General features: G+C 35.8%; 1 protein-coding gene across 5 annotated transcripts in view; it reads left to right on the top strand.

Annotated features, from left to right (window-relative positions):
• Positions 1–26639, top strand: part of RAB3GAP1 (RAB3 GTPase activating protein catalytic subunit 1) — a 193525-nt gene that overhangs the window by 135033 nt on the left and 31853 nt on the right. For all 5 annotated transcript variants that reach the window (XR_013172684.1, XR_013172685.1, XM_077153644.1 and 2 more), the window contains exons 10-17: positions 1933–2001; positions 3249–3322; positions 7444–7536; positions 8003–8172; positions 11776–11862; positions 12691–12863; positions 14280–14334; positions 14556–14927. Coding sequence is in view for 3 of the 5 variants with exons in the window: in XM_077153644.1 (XP_077009759.1) it covers positions 1933–2001; positions 3249–3322; positions 7444–7536; positions 8003–8172; positions 11776–11862; positions 12691–12863; positions 14280–14334; positions 14556–14927 (1093 nt within the window). In the remaining 2 variants the exon portion in view is untranslated. The remainder of the gene's footprint in view (positions 1–1932; positions 2002–3248; positions 3323–7443; positions 7537–8002; positions 8173–11775; positions 11863–12690; positions 12864–14279; positions 14335–14555; positions 14928–26639) is intronic.

Consider the following 26639-nt stretch of genomic DNA (forward strand, 5'->3'; position numbering starts at 1 on the left):
ATGGAGAAAACTTGGTAAACATGTAAAAAGGAAAAAAGCAAAAAAAAAATCGTGTTTACTAACATATTAGTTTGTTGCAAACTGTAGTAGTGGACTCTGCCTAACTCAAGCAAAAAAGTGATTTATTGGAAAGATATTTGCTAATTTGAAGATCTGATTGGGACTGTTGTAGGACCAGGTTCAGAAAATAGGCTTGAGCTGAGAATGGCTAGTTTGACGGTTCATAGTCAAGGTCACATTGTATTGGTATAGAGTCCTTACAGATCCAGTCTCAGGCAAAAATTGCCAAGAAGGACCACCAGAGATGAAGGAAATCAACTAATTTGCCCTTCTGGCTTCTGTACTTTTCAAATATAAGAAGTGGACAGACCTCCCCAAAAAAGATAAATGTTCACTTATTTAGTGATCACTAATGACAGTTTGATATATGTGCTTCCAGCCATTTTTCTGTTTTTCCTATGCATTAATATGGTGTGGGCATATATGAATGTATGTGCAGTTGAGGTCCCAAGGGCCCCCCAGATTCAGCAATTTGCTAGGAGGACTCATAGGACTTAGTATATAATCATTCTAATGGCAGGATTTATTATAGCAAAAGGATACAAAACAAAATTATCAAAGGAAAAAGGTACTTGGGGTGAAGTCTTGAGGAAACCAGGCACAAGATTCCAAGGGTCCTCTCCCAGTGAAGTCACATAAGATGCTCTTAATTACTCTAGCAACAACTTGTCACATGTGAAATGTTTAGACAGAAGTTAGAGCAAGGACATTCATTAGAGGTTTGGTACCCAGGGTTTTTATTGGGGACTGGTCATGTAGGCATCTTTTGCCTAGCACATACAAAAATTCTTGACTCCCAGAATGAAAGCAGGTGTTAAACTTAAACTGTACTGTTTGCACACACAATGGCACAGTCAGCCACTCTTTTTTTTTTTTTTAACTTTTTTTATTAATTAAAAAAATTAACAAACAAAACATTAAGATATCATTCCATTCTACATATACAATCAGTAATTCTTAATATCATATATTTCATATTCATCATTAGAACATTTGCATCGATTTAGAAAAAGAAATGAAAAGACAACAGAAAAAGAAATAAAACGATAACAGAGAAAAAAAAAGATTATACATACGATACCCCTTACCTCTAGCTTTCATTTACCACTAGCATTTCAAACTAAATTTATTTTAACATTTGTTCCCCCTATTATTTATTTTTATTCCATATGTTCTACTCTTCTGTTGATATAGTAGCTAAAAGGAGCATCAAACACAAGGTTTTCACATTCACAGAGTCTCATTGTGAAAGCTATCTTTGTTCAATCATCATCAAGAAACATGGCTACTGGAACACAGCTCTACATTTTCAGGCAGTTCCCTCCAGTCTCTCCGCTACATCTTGAACAACAAGGTGATATCTACTTAATGCATAAGAATAATCTCCAGGATAACCTCTCAACTCTGTTTGGAATCTCTCAGCCATTGACACTTAGTCTCATTTCACTCTTCCCCCTTTGGTCGAGAAGGTTCTCTCAATCCCTTGATGTTAATTCTCAGCTCATTCTAGGGTTTTTCTCAGTCCCTTGATGCTGAGTCTCAGCTCATTCCAGGATCTCTGTCCCACATTGCCAGGAAGGTCCACACCCCTGGAAGTCATGTCCCACGCAGAGAGGTGGAGGGTGGTGTGACTGCTCGTCATGTTGGCCAGTCAGCCACTCTTATTAGGGAATGGTAGGAACCTTCCTTAAATCTGAGTTCCCAGTCACCAGCCAAGGACCAGCCTTGCAAGTAGGTTGCAGTCTTGAGCTTGCTTTAAGTGTTTTGCACAGTATGTATTTATAAATGTGTATTGTATTGTACATTTTTGGTGGCCTGCTTTGTTTTGCAGTTTTCCATGAAAACTCTCTGAATTTCTTTTGTTTATTTTAGTGAACTCCATTTAGCAACTACATGGCCTCACCTGACGGAAGGGATCATTGTGGATAATGATGTTTATTCGTAAGTATGTTGAGTAGTACATTGAGATTTAGAAATTTCATCAGAATACATTAATTGCTAAATGATTAGCAGTTTTCTGTTTTTTTTTTTACATCATTTTCTGAAGAAGTTGATTTTTTTTCTATTTTTAAATATCACATTTTTAGATAGTTTGATATGTAATGGAGATGTGTTTCAGGCCACTGGGATATGATCCTTAGGTCAGGGCTAATGTGCAATCTTAGTCTTTTTTGGTAATAGCAAAAAGGATGCCTCTAAGTTTGGGATTTAGTGCATAATTCTGTTGAACTTTTCTGACCTGGTAAGAAGCATTTCATGAAGTACTTATGAAGGCATTAAGATCATTAGAACATTTTGAATAGTATCTAATCATAAATAGTAAAACATAAATATAAAATATCCATTCATACATTCTTGTGCAGTGACAACAACTTGAAAATTATAGCAAGAATTATCCAGGAACAATGTGGAAAAAGAGGAAGGCACTTTAGATAAACGCCTTCTCATGTCTAATGCAGAAAAGTGAGGAAGGAATACGACACCTTTTCTTTTCATAAATTTGTGTTTGCTGATTATAAGTAACAGGAGTGCTTAATCAGATAATTTAGAGAGGTTAAAAAGATAGTAAAGACCATGTATAATCCTATCACTTAAAATAATTGTTAACGTTTTAGGGTTTATCTTTCAAAAATTTAAACTATATGTTAATTTGCTTTATTCATATACTGTATCATTTCATCTTTTATATCAATAAATTAGATCTGTATTGTCGTTTTTTAAGTAGCTAAATTATATTCCATTAAATGGATGTGTCATAATTATTTAATTGATAAAATAGGGTACTTTTGATCTTGTGCAAATTTTTGTAGTCTCTCTCTTTTTTTTGGCATGGGCAGGCACCAGGAATCAAACCCGGGTCTCCGGCATGGCAGACAAGAACTCTGCCACTGTGCCATCGTTGCCCGCCCAGTCTCTTGATTAATAATGGTATTAAAAACGGGTTGTTTAAGTTGGCTAACATACTTCCTTGTTTTTCATTCCTTTTTTATTGTTCATAATGTTTAATTAGTACCTGTATATATAACTTCTTCAGAATACTTTTTTTAAGTATCGTTTTTATATGTTTGTTAATTTTGTTTTGGTTTTTGCTTTTATGCATCTTTGTCTAAGAAATTTTATTTTTTTTAGTCCATGAATCTTGCAAATTTTTATAATTAGGATCTTATGTTTATTGTTTTGTGTTTTAGTGATTTGGATCCTATTCAAGCTCCCCATTGGTCTGTTCGAGTTCGAAAAGCTGATAATCCTCAATGTTTGCTAGGTAAGGTTTATTATATTCCTTCCCAGAAATACCAATTTGTCTGTCTTCCAAATCAGGAATCCTGAATACATCTTTTTTTTTTAAGAGAAGTTGAAGGTTTGCAGAAAAATCATGCATAAAATAGAGTTCCCATTTACTACCCTGTTATTAAGACCATGCATTAGTGTGGTACTTTGTAACAATTCATGAAAGAACATTTAAATAATTTTACTATTAATAATAGTGCATCATTTACAATAGGGTTCGCTGTCTTGTACAGTCCTCTTTTTTTAAATTTTTCTAGTAATATATATATAAAACCTAAATTTTCCCCTTTTAACCACATTCATGTATATAATTCATTGCTATTAATTATGTTCAGTGTTGTGCTACCATGAATATAATTCTTTATACCATATTTTACCTATGCAAAAAGGACTTTTTTTTTTACATTTGTGATCTCCTGGGTTAATAATATCTATACCATTTGTTTGTTTTTACATCTTTGCCAACAGCAGTGACTTCCTCTAGATACTCTTAATAGCACTAGCAGGATTTCCTTCTTGTTTTTCAGTTTAACCTAAAGAATTCTACACCTCAGAATTCTCCAGTATCCTATATGAGTTTTATTCTTCTGATGTTTTCCTGTCATTTTGTTCCTTTCCTCTTGTGGCATAGTTGACATCTTCCATTCCAGTTAGTAGAGACTTGTTTGCCTTTTGTTATCCCACTGGACCTGTGGAGCATAATGGGAAGAACGCTGATTTCCACAATCTCCACTGGACCCCCTCTGTAGAGTTATATCATTTCTCCAAGCCTATTTTCTGAGAAAAGGGCTGAAAATAAGCTTGTACACCTCACAGGGTTCTTTGAAGAATCAAGTGAAATAATACAAACGGGAACTCTTTGAAAAACATCAGTGTTTGTCTGTACATCAGCTGCTATTCAGATGGATTTTCCTCGTGTGTGAAATTTTCTTTTCCTTCCTATTTTTGTCAGTGTAACTGTCTTCTATATGAGATCTTACAAACCCATCTCCTCAATTGCCTTTCCATCTTTTTCTCTGTTGTCATTAGTACACATGAAAATATTTTCTATATTTCTTGTATTCATCTATTTCACCTTCATTCCATATCACCTGATATAATACTATTCAACTGATAGATCCCTAAATATTTTGTGATGATAGTAATGATGCATTTCTATAAAGTGTTATTTTTTGAGCTATTATTTATTTCATGTTATTTATCAAATGCTAATTAACGTTTCCCATTTGTGCTAAGTATATATTAGTGAACACACAGATGGTAAAAGGTAAAATTTCTGCCCTTGGTGAATTTATCTGATGTTTAAGGGAGAAAATATAGGGTTGATAAAAAGAACTTTGTGGTTTACAGACCTTGGTTCAAATTCTAGATCCACTAGTCAAAGGTACTTAATTTCTTCAAGCCTCACTGTCCTTCTCAGTAAAATATAGGTAGATAATAATAGTATGTACTTCATAGGGTTATTGTGAGGATCAGATGATATGTACATATGTGTGTGTAGCACTTAATGAGTAGATAACGAATTGTAATGCTTAGATCTACTCAGTATATTGTATTAATAAATAATTTGTACTGGTGGTTCTTGTTAAGCTATAATTTTTGTGTGAACAAATCTCATTGTAGCTCTTTTAGGAATATCATAACCCTTCCCTTTATAATATCACCACGGATACCATTAATATGCAGCTGAAGCAGAGATACCATCAACCTGCATGATTTTTCTTTTTTTTTTTTTTTTTTTTTTTTTTGGCATGGGCAGGCTCTGGGAATCGAACCCAGGTCTCTGGCACAGCTGGCGAGAATTCTGCCACTGAGCCACCGGTGCACTGCCCAGCCTGCATGATTTCTTAATCCTCTAGAAAAACATCTTCAGAATTTCTTTTATAGTTTCTTTTGTAGTTTTTTTTAAACGGGCTCAAAATTTACTTCTCATTGAGGCATATAGTATGTACTTAATATTATTGTGTACAATTATTTTTTCCTTTCCTTCTAGAGGGACTTGTAAGGAAAAAAAATTTTTACTATCTTGGGGCATGAAAAAAAGAGAAGGAAGGACAAGGCTACCTTTAAAGTAGGATTAACCTTTTTTACATTGTAGTTTTTTATTTTAACTTTTTTTTGTGTAGTAGAACATAAATACAAAGCAAAGAAATTAAAAAAACAAGTTTTCAAAGCACTCTTCAACAAGTGGTTACAGGACAGATCCCAGAGTTTGTCATGGGCTACCATATGATCCTCTTATATTTTTCCTTCTTGCTGCTGCAGATTATAGGAGGCTAGAGGACTTTTTTTTTTTTTTTTAATCTCCAGTATTTTAGAGCAACTAGAAGTAAAAACCTAAAATTGTAAAATTGTAACCCATGTCAAAGTCTGAAATATGTTCTTTGAAATTTATAACTTTTTTGTATATATGTCATTGTTCACAATAAAAGAAGGAAAAAAAGTCAATTGTGATGATAAAAAAGCTGCTCTAAAATACTGGAAACTAAAAGAGATATCAATTTAATGATTCAGCATTCATATTCATTTGTTAAGTCCTATCTTCTATGTATAATTCCACCATCACCTTTGATCTTTCCGTACCTCTCTTTGGGGTTGTTTGAGCTATGGCAATTCGAAAATTTTGATATTGGAAATGGGGTAGGGAGATAGAACTATCCAGTGTTCTGGAGAGGCTGGGCTAGGCTTCAGGACTTATCTAGACCAGGGACCCATCTGGAGGTTGTAGGTTTCTGGAAAGTTCCTCTAGTGCTTGGAACCCTTGTGGAATCTTATATATTGCCCTAGGTGTTCTTTAGGATTAGCCTGAATGGTCCTGGTTGGGGGTTGGCAGGTTATGATAGGTAGGAAGGTCTACCTGAAGCTTGTATAAGAGCAACCTCTGGAGTAGCCTCTTGACTCTATTTGAACTCTCTGCCACTAATACTTTATTACACTTCTTTCCTACCTTTTGGTCAGGATGTAGTTGTTGATCCCATGGTGCCAAGTCTGGATTCATCCCGGGGAGTCATCTCCCACATCACCAGGGAGACTTTCACCCCCGGATGTCATGTCCCATGTTGCGGGGAGGGCAGTGATTTCACTTGCAGAATTGGGTTTAGAGATTCTGAGGCCACATTTGAATAACAATCGAGGTCCTCCAGAAGTAACTCTTAGGCGTGCCTATAGGTAGTCTAAGTTTCTCTGCTACCTACATAAACTTCACAAGAGTAAGCCTCCTGATTGAGGGCATGGCCTATTGATTTGGGTGTCCTTAAAGTTTGACAAAGTATTAGGGGATTCCCTGATGGTAAGGTTTAATACTTCCATAGTCTTTCTCCCCTCCCTCAGAGGACTTTGCCAATACTTTTTTTTTGCCAATACTTTTTGATTATCTGCTTAATATACTCTAGGATGTTCCCAGGCATTACAATAATCTATACAGGATTAAAGGACCTCTTTATTATTCTGTGCTGCTTGTGTTTCACTTGTTCAAATGAGCTATACAGATAGGTTGAATTAGATTATGCACTGTAGAAAATTTCAGTTCCAGATCAGATAAACCTTTCTAACATTGGTCTCAAAGAGTATGTGTGGTTCTAAAATATAGACACTGTCTTCTTTACCCCTATGTTCTTAATTACTTTAACCCCAACCTATTTGGCTTCGTTCTTATCTCTAAATATCAGGTTTTATATATAAAACAGCCTTTCAAAATCCAGAAATAATAATCACCACTCTGGACTTAATGTGTCTGCTCTATAAGCTTACAATCTAGGACCCTTTTTCTTATAAGCATTTTCTAAAAGTGACCATACCATTGTTGTTTTTTAGTTCTGGCTTATTTTTGTCTCACCAAATGTCCCACATGTTCATTCACATCGTTGCATGCCTCACGACATTGTTCCTTTTTGTAGCAGTACAACCTTCCTTTGTAAGTATAGCATTATTTGCTAAAGTAGAATTCATTTTTGGTTTCTCAGTTGCAAAAACTTGAATGGTTATTTTTCCTACCATATCTTTGTTAATAGCTTTTGTGAAGAGATATGTATTTTAATTTATAGGACAGATTTCTTTAAGATAAGCATGAAAAATGAATAACTCTTTTCTACGTAGGTGATTTTGTCAGTGAATTTTTCAAGGTTTGCCGTCGAAAGGAGTCAACTGATGAGATTCTAGGACGCTCTACATTTGAGGAAGAAGGAAGAGGTGACCTACATTTTTTGTTGTCTTAGACCATTTTCAACTGTCTAAGCCTTTTATTTGGCACATTTTTCCAGCAACTTTTAATCTTTTTTCTCATTTTGAATTAAGTCAGAGAAGCTAGTTTTAATGGACTAGACAAATACCATTTCTCTCCAGATTGCAAACTGAGCTTTAGACATAAAGTATATTTAATAAGCTCTTTTGAGAAAAACTGTGGGATGATTTGAAAAGCAGAGTTTTAGAAGTTGATCTTTGAAATCCCCTGGGAAGAAATAATTTGTGTGAAACAATTGGCACTCATGACTGCATATAAAGCTGAATGAATATGTGTGTTAAAATTTTATACTTTTGAGACTACGTAACCATAGTAGAAGGAGGGACTAAATATTCTATATAATCTTTGATTTACTCATCACTCTAACCTACTAAAGTAGGTGATATAATGTGTATGCATTCTATTTTTTTATAGAAATTGCTGATATAACTCATGCTTTGTCAAAGTTGACAGAGCCAGCACCAGTTCCAATTCATAAATTATCAGTTTCTAATATGGTACACACTGCAAAGAAGAAAATACGAAAACACAGAGGTGCAGAAGAGTCACCACTGAATAATGATGTCCTCAATACTATTCTCTTGGTAAGTAACTATATCTCTTTATAATTATATGCATAATCTATATTCATTATATATCTGGTTCCTTCTATGTGGCAGGCACTGGGTTGGAAATATAAAATGAGTAACACATCAAGTCTCCACACTCAGAATGTTCTTAGTGTAATAGGAAGAGGGAAAATAAATCTTGAGTTAATAATACTAAGTTACACGTGAAAAGTCTAGCAGAAGGGCTTTGAGAGCACATCAGAGGATGCATCTGTCTCTGGGCAGTAAGGATCAGGGAAAACTGTATAAAGGGGAACATGCACTGATTTTTTTTTTTTTTGTAGCTCATAATTTTTTTTTAAGTAATTAAAAAGTTTTTTTTTAATACCAAAAAACACCAAACAACACAAGCATCCTTAACTTTTTTTTTTCTTTTACATGGGCAGGCACCGGGAATCGAACCTGGGTCCTTGGGCATGGCAGGCAAGCACTCTTACCTGCTGAGCCACCGTGGCCCGCCCAGCATTCTTAACTTTTGATCATTCCATTCTACATATATAATCAGTAATTTCAATATCATCACATAGTTGCATATTCATCATCATGATCATTTCTTGGAACATTTGCATCTATTCAGAAAAAGAAAACAGAAAAAAATTCATACATACCATACCCCTTACCCCTCCCTTTCATTGATCACTAGCATTTCAAACTAAATTTATTTAAATGTTTGTTCCCCCTATTATTTATTTTTATTCCATATGTTTTACTCATCTGTTGATAAGGTAGATAAAAGGAGCATCAGGACACAATCACACAGTCACATTGTGAAAGTTATATCATTATACAATCATCTTCAAGAAACATGGCTACTGGAACACAGCTCTACATTTTCAGGCAGTTCCCTCCAGCCTTTCCATTACATCTTGACTAATAAGGTAATATCTATTTAATGCATAAGAATAACCTCCAGGATAACCCCTTGACTCTGTTTGGAATCTCTCAGCCATTGACACTTTATTTTGTCTCATTTCACTCTTCCCCCTTTTGGTTGAGAAGGTTTTCTCAATCCCTTGATGTTGAGTCTCAGCTCATTCTAGGATTTCTGTCCCACGTTGCCAGGAAGGTCCACATCCCTGGGAATCATGTCCCATGTAGACAGGGGGAGGGTGATGAATTTGCTTGTTGTGTTGGCTGGAGAGAGAGGCCACATCTGAGCAACAAAAGAGGTTCTCTTAGGCCTAATTTTAAGTTGGCTTGACCTATCCTTGTGGGGTTAAGTTTCATATGAACAAACCCTAAGACTGGGAGCTCAGCCTACAGCTTTGGTTGTCTGCACTGCTTATGAGAATATCAAGAATTCAACTTAGGGAAGTTGAATTTTCCCCCTTTCTCCCCATTTCCTGAAGGGGACTTTAATGCACTGAATCTTTTTTTTTTTTTTTTTAATACGTGGGCAGGCACCGGGAATTGAACCTGGGATCTCTGGCATGGCAAGCAAGCATTCTTGCTTGCTGAGCCACCATGGCCTGCCCTTTATGCTGAATCTTGAAGGGAAGAAGGCTTTAGAAGCAGAAGAATAGCAGAGACTTGAGAGAGAGTATTAAATATTTTGATGTATTGTAGGGCATTTCCTTGCAGTGACCAGGGATGAGACTGAAGAGGTAGCAGATGAACTGACATGATGAAGCACTGGACTTTATTTTGCAGTCTGATGCTATTTTTCTGTTTTTTTAGTCTAATACTGTTTTAAGCAGAAGGTTGACATGATTAGAATTGTATTTTTGAAAGCTTCCTTTGACAACAATATAGAGAAAGCTTTATAGTGAGGACTAATAGAAAGTAGAAATGGAGGTTTATGTATAGGTATAGCATTGTAGAAAGGGCCCAGCCTTAGAACCACACATGCAAGGGCTTAATCCTAACTTATTGCATGATATTTATTAAGTTCTAAATTCAGTTTCTTTATCTATAAAACGAGGCTAATAAAAACCTTATGAGAAATAAAAAAAATAATAAAATTTAAAAAAATTAAAGAAACCTTATGAGAATTGTCATGAGGATTAAAGAGCCTTCTGTTACACTGCCTAGCATATAAATGAGAGAGCCTTGATAAATGAGAGCTACTTTTTACTAGAATTGTAGTTATAATTGTTTGTCAATTTGTGCATTAAGACAATCCTGGGAAAAACCTTCCAAAGTAATGTAATGAAAAAAAACCACTGATCTTGAAAACTTATGTTAATCTTACCCTGTCCAGTTATCTGAGCAAGATGTACTTTTTGCATCTGTAAGATGTGAGCAATGATATCTAGCTCACAGAATGGTATGAGAATGAGAAGATGTAATTGCGCCTATTACTGAGTCTTGGCATATAGTATATCCTCTATTTTTAAAAATCTTTTGAGCATGTTCTATAAAATATTTGCATAATAAAAGGAATTACAAGCCAGCAATAATAGAAAACAATTGGGAGGAAGAGCAGTAAGAGGACTTAAATTTCTATGGACAAATTTTCTTCTTAAGAATGTATCCTTGGAGATTGTATTCAGATTTTATAGCTCAGTGTCATAAACACTGAATTTTTTTACTATATCTGTGTCTATCTGAAATGTCTACCAGTAGCATCAATTTAACAATTTGAATTACTTAGAATGAATAAATTTTTATTTAAAAAAAGGAATGGGGGCGGGCCGCGGTGGCTCAGCGGGCAAAGTGCTTGCCTGCTATGCCGGAGGACCTCGGTTCGATTCCCGGCCCCAGCCCATGTAACAAAAACAAAGAAACAAAATACAATAAAAACAAGAAAATGTTTAAAAATGTTTCCCTTTCTTCCTTCCTTCCTTCCTTCTATCCTTCCTTCCTTCTCTCTGTCTTTCCTTTAAAAAAAAAAAAAAAAAAAAAAAAAAAAAAAAAAAGGAATGGCATGACAAGTAGTTATTCACCACCACCACCACCACATCCCACCCTATCCACAACCCCATCCCACCCTCACATAGATTAACATATATAAATAGAAGCCACGTGGAAAGATGCAGTGGTCCTTATAGGTTTATATACTTTCCACTTTCTAAAGATGCTTCATAAAATGAAATTATGAGTCTTGAATATCATACCTTTACTCTTTCATTTATAATGTTTTAACTCCATAGAGCTTCATAAATATATGTATGTTTTTAAGTTTTCTTTTATAATTTTGCCTTTTTAATAATATAACTGCTTTAAAAAAATCTGATGAGGGCGGGCCACGGTGGCACAGCAGGTAAGAGTGCTTGCCTGCCATGCCCGAGGACCCGGGTTTGATTCCCGGTGCCTGCCCATGTAAAATAAAAAAAAAAATCTGATGGCTTTGGATGAAAATTGAAATCACAATGGGCAGATTTCAGTTTTGCATTCTGTTCAACTCACAGAATCAAGTGGTTACTTTAAAGAAAAATCTCTTTCTGAAATAGGTTAGTCACTGAAACCTTCTGTACTTTTGAATTAAAGTAGAAAACATTGAAGATAGTATAGACTCAGCCATTTGATTGTTTAAACAGCAAAACCAGGAGAAAGTCAAATAATGTCAATATTATTTATAAATATCAACAAAATAGGAAATTTGTTCTGAAGTATGAATATTGTCTTCTTCTCTCCAAGTTCTTATTCCCTGATGCTACTTCTGAGAAACCATTAGATGGGACTGCAGCAACAGACAATAATCTTCCATCAGAGAGTGAGGAATATGTAAGTTGATTTGGAGTTAAATATTAACATATTTAAAATGTACTAAATCTCTAGGAGTTTATTACATTTCTGATGTATAGCATAAGTGTCTTTTTTATAAAAAGCAAGTCAGGAAAACCGAGTGGAGATCATTGGCCTAGATAGATATTTTGAATAGCAAGAGTTTCTGGAAACAGTGAAAAAATAGCATCACTATACTGTGCACAGTTGTAGGATTTTCCTCAGATGTGCTGCAGTATCAGTTCTCCATATTTCAGAACTTCTTGTTTTAGAACAAGAGTATGAATGGAGAGCTCTTTAATGAAGTAAAATATGGAATTTTCATGTTCTCCTTATCCAGGTCTTTGATAAATGGAGAATTGAGGGCAGTTCAAAGACAGGTGTAAAGATACATTAAATTGTAAGTAGTTATTTTTGACAAGTATACTTCATGCAGTGAGGGGGAAAAGCAGAGGCTTATACATTTTTAGTTCATACAATTCTGATTTTATGGTGTTGTTTTGTTTTTACAGTGAGTACTCCTTTTGTAGTTAAAAAAAGATTTTTAAAACGGTATGAGGTTTAGAATACATCTTAAAGATTCCACAAAAAAAATAAAACTATAACATTAGCCTTACTAAACTATACCTCAGTTTTTTTATTCAAGTAAAAACCTTGAGAACGTAGAAATGCCTAAGAACAGTTTAGGCTGTAGTGTATTAGGCATTTGATAAAAATCTAGTTTTGTTAGGCTAGGTTCATTTTAGTATTGAAATCTCTCCTACCTACTTTTTCATTATATATTTAAAAGTGTTAAATTTTGCTTTGTTTCTGTTTTGTTAAATTTAGAATCTCTACAATCAATTCAAATCCGCACCATCTGACAGTTTAACATACAAATTAGCTTTGTGTCTTTGTATGATCAATTTCTACCATGGAGGGTTGAAAGGAGTGGCACATCTCTGGCAGGAATTTGTTCTTGAAATGCGTTTCAGATGGGAAAACAACTTTCTGATTCCAGGGTAATAATTTCAATTTCTAGTTGTAGAAATAAGATTTTTGTTTGTTAACAGACATTTGATTTTTGACCACTTAATTCTGTCCTTCTAGGCACTCTTTCTTAAGAAAGTAGTAAAAACATGGATACGATTTATGTAGAGATGTTCACTGCAGCAAATCTATCATAGGAAGAAAAAAGGAAAACAACCTGAGTATCAAACAGTAAAAGAATGCATAAATAAATTATGGTATCTCTCTACAATGGAATATGAAGGAACCATTATATATTTTTCCCCAAGAATCTTTAATGATGTTCATAATGTGTTGTCAAGTAGAATATAGTATTGCATGTACATAGTGCCTTCAATTATGCTAATGTTTATGTATGGAGAAAAATATTGGAAAGAGATATAACTAAGAGTTGATATTGGTTTTACCTTAGGTTTGAAATTATATTTTTATTTTGTTCTTTATGTATTTTCCAAATTTTCTGCAGTGAACATGCCTTTTTAATTGGGAGGAAACATCTTTGGAGTTCGTTATAAGTTCAGATATTAAAACATCTATAATTTTTTTTCTGCATAAATCAGAAATTGACATTTCATTTAATTAAGTGAATTTTAATTAGTATATCTGTTGATGTTGCATAGCTTAGTGCTTATCTACCCATGCTAAGGGAGGATATTGTGATATGATAATCTAAAATTGTCATTGATCGAAAAACATTTGCTGTTATTTCATTTACCAATCTCTGCCTAGATTTACTTTTGGTCTTATAATTTGCTATGAAACTTATTAATTTTAGATGGGTCTAGGAACATATTGAGTATGAGGGCATATCTTTGGCTGATTGCCTGGGAATCTCATGATTTAGAACTAGAGACAATCTGCAGACCCAGTGGCAAAAGAAAGGTGGAAACCTTGATTTTCTTTTTGTTTTTTTTTTTTGGGGGGGTGGTGGTGCATGGTCCAGGAATCAAACCTGGGTCTCCTGCATGGAAGGTGGTGAGCGTTCTAACCACTGAACTACCCATGCATCCGAGACCTTGGTTTTTATAGTGAAAATCCACATTAATAATTGAGATCTGAATGCATAGACAAATTAATTTTGTGTAGTATAAACAGTGTATTTTACTTCTTGAGTTGGATTTAGGGAATTTTTTATTATAATTGGACATCTTTAAGTTTCTTTTAGCTTGAAAGTGTCAGTAGTTTGCTACTATGTTTAAATTATTATGTTTGCTCTTGGTTTTTATACCAGGAGGACATAACATGACTCTTTTTGTTCTTTTAGGCTTAGTTGTTCCGTTTCTGGAACTCAAATCTAGTTTTGTCTTCTTATCAGTATGATTAAAAATTATGGTAGTATGAAAAATATGCATATGTCAGTCAATTTTACTGAAATTAAGCTGTCTTTTCCCACTTATTTTATTTGATAGATTAGCAAGTGGACCTCCAGATCTAAGATGTTGTTTACTTCATCAGAAACTACAGGTAAAGTAACATAAGGACATTACATAAATGTGGTCTTGATTTAATAGTTGCTTATCCTAGGACTAAATGTAATAATAGATAATAGACTATTCTTATTGTGTTGTTGTAGATTACTGTAGTCATTGTAATTTACAACAAGGTCCTGAGGAAGGGTGGAGAATGAATGGATGTTTTTTACTGCAACTAATTGAAATATAATTGTTTATTTCTATTTTCTTAAGATGTTAAATTGCTGTATTGAAAGAAAGAAGGCCCGTGATGAGGGGAGAAAGACAAGTACTTTAGATAATGTAACTAATATATATCCAGGGGATGCTGGAAAAGCTGGAGACCAATTGGGTATAGATAATCTGAAAGATACAGATAAGGAAAAAGGAGAGGTGGGAAAGTCTTGGGATTCCTGGAGTGACAGCGAAGAAGAATTTTTTGAATGTCTAAGTGATACTGAAGAACTTAAGGGAAATGGACAAGAGAGTGGTAAGAAAGGAGGACTTAAGGAAATGGCAAATTTAAGGCCAGAAGGACGACTCTATCAGCATGGGAAACTTACACTGCTACATAATGGAGAACCTCTCTACATTCCAGTAACCCAGGTAAGAGACAGACTGGCTTTTCAAAATTTAATTCTTTTATTTTATTGTTTTTATAACTTCATTTTAGTAGATGATAGCTCTTGGTAGGGGAATTGTTTAAAATTCTGTTTCTGAAATCAAAAAATGTTTTGACATTAAAGTAGTAGCTCATCATGTAAAAGGTGATCTGTTATTCCTTAAACTTAGTGTTGCATGCTCAGGTGTCTTAAAAACGAAATTCAAAATATGAAGAGAATGAACAAAATCTTTTATTAGTTTTAGTTTTTATTTTAGTTTTGAACTTTTTTACTGTCAAAACTGCAATTTGAAGCTATTGAAACATTGAGTAGAACAGCAACAGTGCAATACCTTAGAACAGTATTTATTATTTTCTAGAAAAGTTGTAGGTTTACAGAAAACCCATTTAGAAAATACAGAGTTCCCATATATACCCTTGCAAGGTTTTTCCTATTATAACATTTTGCGTTACTGTGTTATCTTTGTTACAATTAATGAAACAATATTATAATTATGCAGTTTAAACTAAAGTTTACATTAGGGTTTACTGTTCGTATTATACAGTCCTATTTTTTTAATTTTTAGTATAGTAACATATATGCAACCTAAAATTTCCCCTTTTAACATACTGAAAAATATAATTCATTGGTGTTAATTACTTTCACAGTGTTGTGCTTCTATTATCACCATCTATTACCAAAATGTTTCCATCACTCCAAACAGAAACTCTGTACCAATTAAGCATAATTCCCCATTCCCTACCCTGGCCTGTGATAACCTATATTCTAGATTCTGACTGTACAAATTTGGTTATTCCAGTTTTTCATACAAATGAGATCATATGATATTTTTCCTTTTGCATTTGACATATTTCATGCAACATGATGTTCTTTAAGGTTCATCTATATTGTAGCATGTATCAGCACATCCTTTTTATGGCTGAATAATATTTCACTGTATGCAGATTTTTGTTTATCCACTCAGCTGTAGATGAAACTTGGATTGCTTCCATCTTCTGGCAGTTGTGAATAATGCTGCTATGAACATTGCTGTGCAAATATGTTTGAATTCCTGCCCTGTTCTTTTGGGTATCTATCTAGAAGTAGGATTGCCAGGTCAAATGGTAAATCTATAGTTGACTTTCTCAGGTGGTACCAAACTATTTTCCATAGTGGCTGTACCATTTGCCTTCCCCCAACAATGTATTAGTGTTCCTATTTCTCCATATCTTCTTTTCAATTTTTTTTAATAGTATCCACTCTAATGGATATGAAATGGTATCTCATTTTGATTTGCATTTCCCTAGTGGCTAATGATGTTGAAGATCTTTTCATGTGCTTTTATTTTTTTTGCCATTTGTTTATCTTTTTGGAGAAATTTCTATTAAACTTTCTTCCCCATGTTAAAATTGGGTTGTCTTTTTGTTGTTGACTTAGAGGATTTTTAAAAATATATTCTGGATATTAAAACAGTATCATATGTGGTTTCTAAATATTTTCTCCCATTCTGTAGGTTATTATTTTACTTTTAAGATAATGTCCTTTGATGTACAAAAATTTTAAATTTGGATGAGGTCCATTGATCAATTTGTTGTTTGATTGCTCGTTCTTTTGGTCTAAAGTCTAAGAAACTATTGCCTAACATAAGTTCTTAAAGATATTCCCCTCAGTTTTCTTCTAGGAGTTTTATAGTTTTGGTTCTTATATTTAGGACTTTAATTCAGTTAGAGTTTATGTCTGCAAATGGATATTCAGAGTTTGTTTTTTGAGGTATAGCTTAATACCGTGAAGTACACATTTCTTAAATATATATCTTGATGAATTTTTTCACATGTATACATCCATGTAACTACGACCCAGATGAACATATAGAAAATACCTGTCATCATAGAACTTTCTGTGAAGATGGAAATGTTCTGTATTCTTTATCTGCACTGTCCATTACTGTAGTCTTAGATACATGTGGCTGTTGAGCTCATTTTATGTAATTTATTTAAATTTAACCCTCCACATGTATTAGATAGTACAGCCCAATATTCCCTTCTACACAACCACTTTTCTAATTTTTATCACCATAGGTTAGTTTTGTAAGTGATGGAATCTCATAAATGGAATCATACATTGCTTATTCTTTTGTATATAAATGTAATTGTACAAGTGTACTTTTGTGTGGAACTTCTTTTAATATAACTAACGTCTGTGAGATGCTTCCATGTTGTTGTATGTATCAGTATTTGTGTGTGTTTTATTGTTTTGTAGTATTCCCTTATATAAATATACCACAATTTGTTTATCTTTTCACCTGTTGATGAACATGAGTTGTTTACAGTTTGGGGATAATAGGAATAAAGCTTCTATGAACATTTTTGTAAATGTCTTTTAATGGACATGTCTTTGTTATATTTCTAACAGTAGAACTGTTGGGTCATCCTGTAGAAATATGTTTTAGCTTTACTAGATATTGCTAAACAGTCTCACAAAGTAGCTGAACCAATTTAAAGTTCCCCAAAAGAAGGTATAATAGTTGTAGTTATTCCAGATAATTCCCAGCAGTTGGTGTATTGTGGGTTCCCAAGATACTATCCCAAGGTTCAGTGATTCAGTAGAAGGATTAAACAGACTCAGCATATAGTCATACTCATGGCTGTAATTTATTACAGAAAAGATACAAAGTAAAATTAGCAAAGGGAAAAGTTGCATGGATAAAGTTCAGAGGAAAAAAGGCTCCAGCTTTCCAAGAATCTTTTTGTGGAATCACACAGGATGTCCTTTATTCCTTCAGCAATAAATTGTGACAACACATATGAAATGGTATTTAGCAGGGAAGCTTGTTAGAGACTTCGTGCCCAAGGTTTTTTGGGGTGGGGGTTGCTCACATGGGCCCCCTCTGTCCAATAAATAGCAAATTTGAGACTCCCAGAATGAAAGTAGAAGTTCAGCATAAACCATAGTGTTTGCACACACAGTTCAGGTACAATGAGCCATTTTTATCAGTTCTGGAAATGATGGGGACCCTCCTAAAATCCAAGTTCCTAGAGTCAAGGGGCAATCTTGCTATGTGACCACTTTGGATAGTGGCCTCAAACCTGCTATGTTAACTGTTTTCTACACACTTGGAAATGCCAGTCATTTTAATTTTTACCTCTAACTCCATAGTAATATCTCTTGTTTTAAATTTACATTTTCCTTATGAATAATGATATTAAGCACATTTTCATATATTTATTCTCTTTAGTGAAGTGCCTTTTCAAAGCCTTTGCCTATTTTGTTAAGACTTAGTTGCTTTTTTGTATTGCCTTATAGGAAATATTCATGTATTCCAATTATGAGACTTTTGTCAGATATATGTATTGCATATTTTCTCCTACTTCTGGACCTTGTCTATTCATTTTCTTGAAATGATGTCTGTTAATGATCAAATATTATTGACTTCAATAAGTTCCAGTTACCAGTGTTTGCTTATATGAATAGTGCCTTTTATGTCCTATTTGAAAATTTTTGCCCATCCCAAGGTACTGAAGATGTATTCTTTTTTTTTTTTCTAGAAGCTTTATTTTTTTACATATCACCATTTGTTTGTGATCTACCTTATATTCTGTGTGTGGTAAGAGGATGAGATCAACATTTTTTTTTTCTACATGGATCTCCAATTGTTGCAGCATCATTGTTGAAAGGACGTGCCTTTCCCATCCAGTATCAGTGATGTCAAGTGACTCTGTGTATGGGCCTATTTCTGGACTATTTATTTTATTCTATTAATAACTTTGTCTATCCCTATACTTTTGTAGCTTTGTAATAAGTCTTCAAATCTGATAGTGTAAATCTTCAAACTTTGTTCTTGTTCAGGATCGCTTTCAAAGGAGGATCTTTTGCATTTTCATGTAAATTTGAGAATCAGCTTCTCAATGTCTGCATACAAGCATGTATAAGAAATTTTTCTGGGATTTTGATTCGTAATGCATTGAATTTATAGATCAATTTAGGGAAACTGATATCCTAATAGTATTGAATCCTATGATCATGAAATACCTCTCATTTTACTTAAAATTTCTTTCCATTTCCCTCACTAGTTTTTTTTTAATTCATTTTTAACTTTTTTTAAATGTGAAATACAACATATATACAAAGAGGCAATACATTTCCAAGTACCTTTTTTTTTTTTCTGCATGGGCAGGCATCCGGGATCGAACTCAGATCTCTGGCATGGCAGGCAAGAAGTCTGCCTGCTGAGCCACCGTGGCTTACCCTCCAAGTACATTTTAACAAGTAGTTATACAACAGATTTTAAAGTTTGGTAGGGGTTACAGTTCCAAAATTTTTTATTTTTTCTTCTAGCTGCTCCAAGACACTAAAGACCAAAAGAAATATCAATATATTTATTTATTTAATTATTTATTTATTTTTATTAACGGAAAGAAAAAAAAAGAAATTAACACAACATTCAGAAATCATACCATTCTACATATGCACTCAGTAATTCTTAACATCATCACATAGATGCATGATCATCGTTTCTCAGTACACCCGCATCGGTTTAGAGGAACTAGCAACACAACAGAAAAAGATATAAAATGTTAATATAGAGAAAAGAAATAAAAGTAGTAATAATAGTAAACAAACAAACAAACAAACCCTATAGCTCAGATGCAGCTTCATTCAGTGTTTTAACATGATTACTTTACAATTAGGTATTATTGTGCTGTCCATTTTTGAGTTTTTGTATCTAGTCCTGTTGCACAGTCTGTATCCCTTCAGCTTCAATTACCCATTATCTTACCCAGTTTCTAACTCCTGCTGGACTCTGTTACCAATGACATATTTCAAGTTTATTCTCGAATGTCTGTTCACATCAGTGGGACCATACAGTATTTGTCCTTTAGTTTTTGGCTGGACTCACTCAGCATAATATTCCCTAGGTCCATCCATGCTATTACATGCTTCATAAGTTTATCTTGTCTTAAAGCTGCATAATGTTCCATCGTATGTATATACCACAGTTTGTTTAGCCATTCTTCTGTTGATGGACATTTTGGCTGTTTCCATCTCTTTGCAATTGTAAATAACGCTGCTATAAACATTGGTGTGCAAATGTCCTTTTGTGTCTTTGCCCTTAAGTCCTTTGAGTAGATACCTAGCAATGGTATTGCTGGGTCGTATGGCAATTCTATATTCAGCTTTTTGAGGAACCGCCAAACTGCCTTCCACAGTGGTTGCACACTTTGACATTCCCACCAACAGTGGATAAGTGTGCCTCTTTCTCCGCATCCTCTCCAGCACTTGTCATTTTCTGTTTTGTTGATAATGGCCATTCTGGTGGGTGTGAGATGATATCTCATTGTGGTTTTGATTTGCATTTCTCTAATGGCCAGGAACATTGAGAATCTCTTCATGTGCCTTTTGGCCATTTGTATTTCCTCTTCTGGTAGGTGTCTGTTCAAGTCTTTTTCCCATTTTGTAATTGGGTTGACTGTCTTTTTGTTGTTGTTGAGTTGAACAATCTCTTTATAAATTCTGGATACTAGACCTTTATCTGATATGTCATTTCCAAATATTGTCTCCCATTGTGTAGGCTGTCTTTCTACTTTCTTGATGAAGTTCTTTGATGCACAAAAGTGTCTAATTTTGAGGAGCTCCCATTTATTTATTCCTTCTTCAGTGCTCTTGCTTTAGGTTTAAGGTCCATAAAACCGCCTCCAATTGTAAGTTTTATAAGATATCTCCCAACATTTTCCTCTAACTGTTTTATGGTCTTAGACCTAATGTTTAGATCTTTGATCCATTTTGAGTTAACTTTTGTATAGGGTGTGAGATACGGGTCTTCTTTCATTCTTTTGCATATGGATATCCAGTTCTCTAGGCACCATTTATTGAAGACACTGTTCTGTCCCAGGTGAGTTGGCTTGACTGCCTTATCAAAGATCAAATGTCCATAGATGAGAGGGTCTATATCGGAGCACTCTATTCGATTCCATTGGTCGATATATCTATCTTTATGCCAATACCATGCTGTTTTGACCACTGTGGCTTCATAATATGCCTTAAAGTCCGGCATCGCGAGACCTCCAGCTTCGTTTTTTTTCCTCAAGATGTTTTTAGCAATTCGGGGCACCCTGCCCTTCCAGATAAATTTGCTTATTGGTTTTTCTAATTCTGAAAAATAAGTTGTTGGGATTTTGATTGGTATTGCATTCAATCTGTAGATCAGTTTAGGTAGGATTGACATCTTAATTATATTTAGTCTTCCAATCCATGAACACGGTATGCCCTTCCATCTATTTAGGTCTTCTGTGATTTCTTTTAGCAGTTTTTTATAGTTTTCTTTATACAGGTTTTTTGTCTCTTTGGTTAAATTTATTCCTAGGTATTTTATTCTTTTAGTTGTGATTGTAAATGGGATTCGTTTCTTGATTTCCCCCTCAGCTTGTTCATTGCTACTGTATAGAAATGCTACAGATTTTTGAACATTGATCTTGTAGCCTGCTACTTTGCTGTACTCATTTATTAGCTCTAGTAGTTTTGTTGTGGATTTTTCCGGGTTTTCTACGTATAGTATCATATCGTCTGCAAACAGTGATAGTTTTACTTCTTCCTTTCCAATTTTGATGCCTTGTATTTCTTTTTCTTGTCTAATTGCTTTGGCTAGAACTTCCAACACAATGTTGAATAATAGTGGTGATAGTGGACATCCTTGTCTTGTTCCTGATCTTAGGGGGAAAGTTTTCAATTTTTCCCCATTGAGGATGATATTAGCTGTGGGTTTTTCATATATTCCCTCTATCATTTTAAGGAAGTTCCCTTGTATTCCTATCTTTTGAAGTGTTTTCAACAGGAAAGGATGTTGAATTTTGTCAAATGCCTTCTCTGCATCAATTGAGATGATCATGTGATTTTTCTGCTTTGATTTGTTGATGTGGTGTATTACATTAATTGATTTTCTTATGTTGAACCATCCTTGCATACCTGGGATGAATCCTACTTGGTCATGATGTATAATTCTTTTAATGTGTTGTTGGATACGATTTGCTAGAATTTTGTTGAGGATTTTTTGCATCTATAATCATTAGAGAGATTGGTCTGTAGTTTTCTTTTTTTGTAATATCTTTGCCTGGTTTTGGTATGAGGGTGATGTTGGCTTCATAGAATGAATTAGGTAGTTTTCCCTCCACTTCGATTATTTGAAGAGTTTGAGGAGAGTTGGTACTAATTCTTTCTGGAATGTTTGATAGAATTCACATGTGAAGCCGTCTGGTCCTGGACTTTTCTTTTTAGGGAGCTTTTGAATGACTAATTCAATCTATTTACTTGTGATTGGTTTGTTGAGGTCATCTATTTCTTCTTGAGTCAAAGTTGGTTGTTCATGTCTTTCCAGGAACCCGTCCATTTCATCTAAATTGTTGTATTTATTAGCATACAGTTGTTCATAGTATCCTGTTATTACCTCCTTTATTTCTGTGAGGTCAGTAGTTATGTCTCCTCTTCCATTTCTGATCTTATTTATTTGCATCCTCTCTCTTCTTCTTTTTGTCAGTCTTGCTAAGGGCCCATCAATCTTATTGATTTTCTCATAGAACCAAATTCTGGTCTTATTGATTTTCTCTATTGTTTTCATGTTTTCAATTTCATTTATTTCTGCTCTAATCTTTGTTATTTCTTTCCTTTTGCTTGCTTTGGGATTAGTTTGCTGTTCTTTCTCCAGTTCTTCCAAGTGGACAGTTAATTCCTGCTTTTTTGCCTTTTCTTCTTTTCTGATAAAGGCATTTAGGGCAATAAATTTCCCTCTTAGCACTGCCTTTGCTGCATCCCATAAGTTTTGATATGTTGTGTTTTCATTTTCATTCACCTCTACGTATTTACTAATTTCTCTTGCAATTTCTTCTTTGACCCACTGGTTGTTTAAGAGTGTGTTGTTGAGCCTCCATGTATTTGTGAATTTTCTGGCACTCCACCTATTATTGATTTCCAACTTCATTCCTTTATTATCCGAGAAAGTGTTGTGTATGATTTCAATCTTTTTAAATTTGTTAAGACTTGCTTTGTGACCCAGCATATGGTCTGTCTTTGAGAATGATCCATGAGCACTTGAGAAAAAGGTGTATCCTGCTGTTGTGGGATGTAATGTCCTATAAATGTCTGTTAAGTCTAGCTCATTTATAGTAATATTCAGATTTTCTATTTCTTTATTGATCCTCTGTCTAGATGTTCTGTCCATTGGTGAGAGTGGTGAATTGAAGTCTCCAACTATTATGGCATATGTGTCTATTTCCCTTTTCAGTGTTTGCAGTGTATTCCTCACGTATTTTGGGGCATTCTGGTTCGGTGCGTAAATATTTATGATTGTTATGTCTTCTTGTTTAATTGTTCCTTTTATTATTCGATAGTGTCCTTCTTTGTCTCTTTTAAGTGTTTTAGATTTGAAGTCTAATTTGTTGGATATGAGTATAGCCACTCCTGCTCTTTTCTGGTTGTTATTTGCATGAAATATCTTTTCCCAACCTTTCACTTTCAACCTATGTTTATCTTTGGGTCTAAGATGTGTTTCCTGTAGACAGCATATAGAAGGATCCTGTTTTTTAATCCATTCTGCCATTCTATGTCTTTTGATTGGGGAATTCAGGCCATTAACATTTAGAGTTATTACTGTTTGGATAATATTTTCCTCTACCATTTTGCCTTTTGTATTATATATATCATATCTGACTTTCCTTCTTTCTACACTCTTCTCCATGTCTCTCTCTTCTGTCTTTTTGTATCTGACTCTAGTGCTCCCTTTAGTATTTCTTGCAGGGCTGGTCTCTTGGTCACAAATTCTCTCAGTGACTTTTTGTCTGAGAATGTTTTAATTTCTCCCTCATTTTTGAAGGACAATTTTGCTGGATATAGGAGTCTTGATTGGCAGTTTTTCTCTTTTAGTAACTTAAATATATCATCCCACTTTCTTCTAGCTTCCATGGTTTCTGCTGAGAAATCTACACATAGTCTTATTGCGTTTCGCTTGTATGTGATGGATTGCTTCTCTCTTGCTGCTTTCAAGATCCTCTCTTTCTCTTTGACCTCTGACATTCTAACTAGTAAGTGTCTTGGGGAACGCCTATTTGGGTCTAATCTCTTTGGGGTGCGCTGCACTTCTTGGATCTGTAATTTTAGGTCTTTCATAAGAGTTGGGAAATTTTCAGTGATAATTTCTTCCATTATTTTTTCTCCTCCTTTTCCCTTCTCTTCTCCTTCTGCGACACCCACAACACATATATTTGTGCGGTTCATATTGTCCTTGAGTTCCCTGATAACCTGTTCAAATTTTTCCATTCTTTTCCGGATAGTTTCTGTTTCTTTTTGGAATTCAGATGTTCCATCCTCCAAATCACTAATTCTATCTTCTTTCTCTTTAAATCTATCATTGTAGGTATTCATTGTTTTTTCCATCTTTTCTACTTTATCCTTCACTTCCATAAGCTCTGTGGTTTTTTTTTTTTCAGTTTTTCTATTTCTTCTTTTTGATCAGCCCATGTCTTCTTCATGTCCTCCCTCAATTTATCAATTTCGTTTTTGAAGAGGGTTTCCATTTCTGTTCATATATTCAGCATTAGTTGTTTCAGCTCCTGTATCTCATTTGAACTATTGGATTTGTTCCTATGACTGGGCCATATTTTCAATTTTCTGAGCATGATCCGTTATCTTCTGCTGGCGTCTGGGCATTTAGTCAGATTTCCCTGGGTGTTGGACCCCACAGGTTGAAAGATTTTTCTGTGAAATCTCTGGGTTCTGTTTTTCTTATCCTGCCCAGTAGGTGGCGCTCGTGGCACTCGTTTGTGTACGGGTTCCACCAGTGAAAGTTGCTGTGGGTCCTTTATCTCTGGAAAACTCTCGCCGTAGGGGAGGTTCGGCAGCCGAAGCATCTTGGAAGAGTGCCCACCGGCTCAGGGGTCCGAACGCGGGGAGGGTCGCCGGCCGCCGCAGCACGGGAGAGCGCCCGACCAAATTTCCTAGTCGGCCCGGGGCACCAAGCGTGGCGGGAGGGCGCCAGCTGTCGCAGCCCGGGAGAGTGCACTGTTCCCAGCCGGACCGGGGAGTTACGTGTTTGGAAGGGACCCCCCCGGTCACCGTTCTCCGCAGTCTGGGGATTTCCGACCCAACTCTCTCAGTTGGTGCGGGGGGCCTCGCGTGTTGGGGGCGCCAGCCGCCGCGGCCCAAGGGGACCGCCTGCCCAATTCTGCCAGCTGGCCTGGGAAGGACGAAGGGAGGGACTCCCGCCCAAGGGGACCGCCTGCCCAATTCTGCCAGCTGGCCTGGGAAGGAGGAAGGGAGGGACTCTGGCCGCTTACCATCCCGCCCGGGAAAGCCCACACCCCTCGGTGATCTCACCGGAGCTGGTTCTCCCAGACAGTCAGCCGTTCCAGGATGGGGTATGCCGTCCCTTTGATCTCCGTCGTGGCTCCGGGAGCTGCTCTGTATTGTCTCCACTCACCCAGTAACTGTTCTGGAGGAGGAAAGGTGAGGGTGGCAAGGATGTCGAGGCCGGTGGCGGAGGAGCCGGTGAAGGCGGAAGAGGGCACGGTGGTGGTTGGAGAGCCGCCGGAGGAGGAGGGGACTCCGCGGGTGGACAAAGAGGGGAGAAGAGGGCGGGCGGGCCGGCTGTTGCGGGGCGTGGGTGCCGCACACCGGGCCGGCGGACAAAGAGGGGAGAGGAGGGCGGGCGGGCCGGCTGCTGCGGGGCGTGGGTGCCGTGCGCCGGGCCGGCAGACAAAGAGGGGAGAGGAGGGCAGGCGGGCCAGCTGCTGCAGGGCGTGGGCGCCGCGCGCCGGGCCGGCGGACAAAGAGGGGAGAGGAGGGTGGGCGGGCCGGCTGCTGCTCAATATATTTATTTAGCAGTCATATTCATTTGTTAAATCCTGTCTTTCCTATTATACTCTTCCTTCTCTTTTTTTTTCTTTTTGTGAAAAATACCATATATACCAAAAAAGCAAAGTTAAAAACACATCGCAAGAATTAGTTGTAGAACAGATTTCAGAGTTTGTTATGGGTTACCATTCCAAAATTCTAGGTTTTTACTTCTAGCTGCTCTAAGATACTGGAAACTAAAAGAAATATCAGTATAATTGCTCAGCAGTCATACTCATTTGTTAAACCCTACCTTCTCTGTATAAGTCCATCATCAACTTTGATCTTTCTCCCTCTTTAGGGGTATTAGGGCTGTGCCCATTCTAACTTTTTCATGTTGGAAGGGGTTGTTGATAATATAGGATAGGGGAATGGAACTAGCTGATGTTCTGGAGAGGCTGGCCCTTCTGCATTTCAGGACTTATCTGGTCCAGAGACCCATTTGAAGGTTGTATTTTGGTAGAGTTGCTCTAGTACATAGAACCTTTGTAGAATCTTATATAACACCCTAAATGTTCTTCAGGATTGACAGGAATGGTTTTGGTTGGCAAATTATGGTAGGTAACAAAGTCCAACTCATGCTTGTGTAAGAGTGACCTCTAGCGTATCCCCTTGACTCAGTTTGAACTCTCTTAGCCACTGATACCTTATTTGTTACACTTCTTTTCCCCCTTTTGGTCAGGATGATAGGCTAACATTTTGCTTTGGATTTTTGTATCCAGAGATACTGGCCTGTGAATTTTCTTTCTTATAATGTCCTCATCAGGAAAGCGTTTCCTCTTTTTTTCTACTCTCTGGATGAATTTGTAGGTTGGTATTATTACCTCCTTACATGTTCAAA

Source organism: Tamandua tetradactyla, chromosome 3 (genome assembly GCF_023851605.1).
Source record: "Tamandua tetradactyla isolate mTamTet1 chromosome 3, mTamTet1.pri, whole genome shotgun sequence".
NCBI lineage: Eukaryota > Metazoa > Chordata > Mammalia > Pilosa > Myrmecophagidae > Tamandua > Tamandua tetradactyla.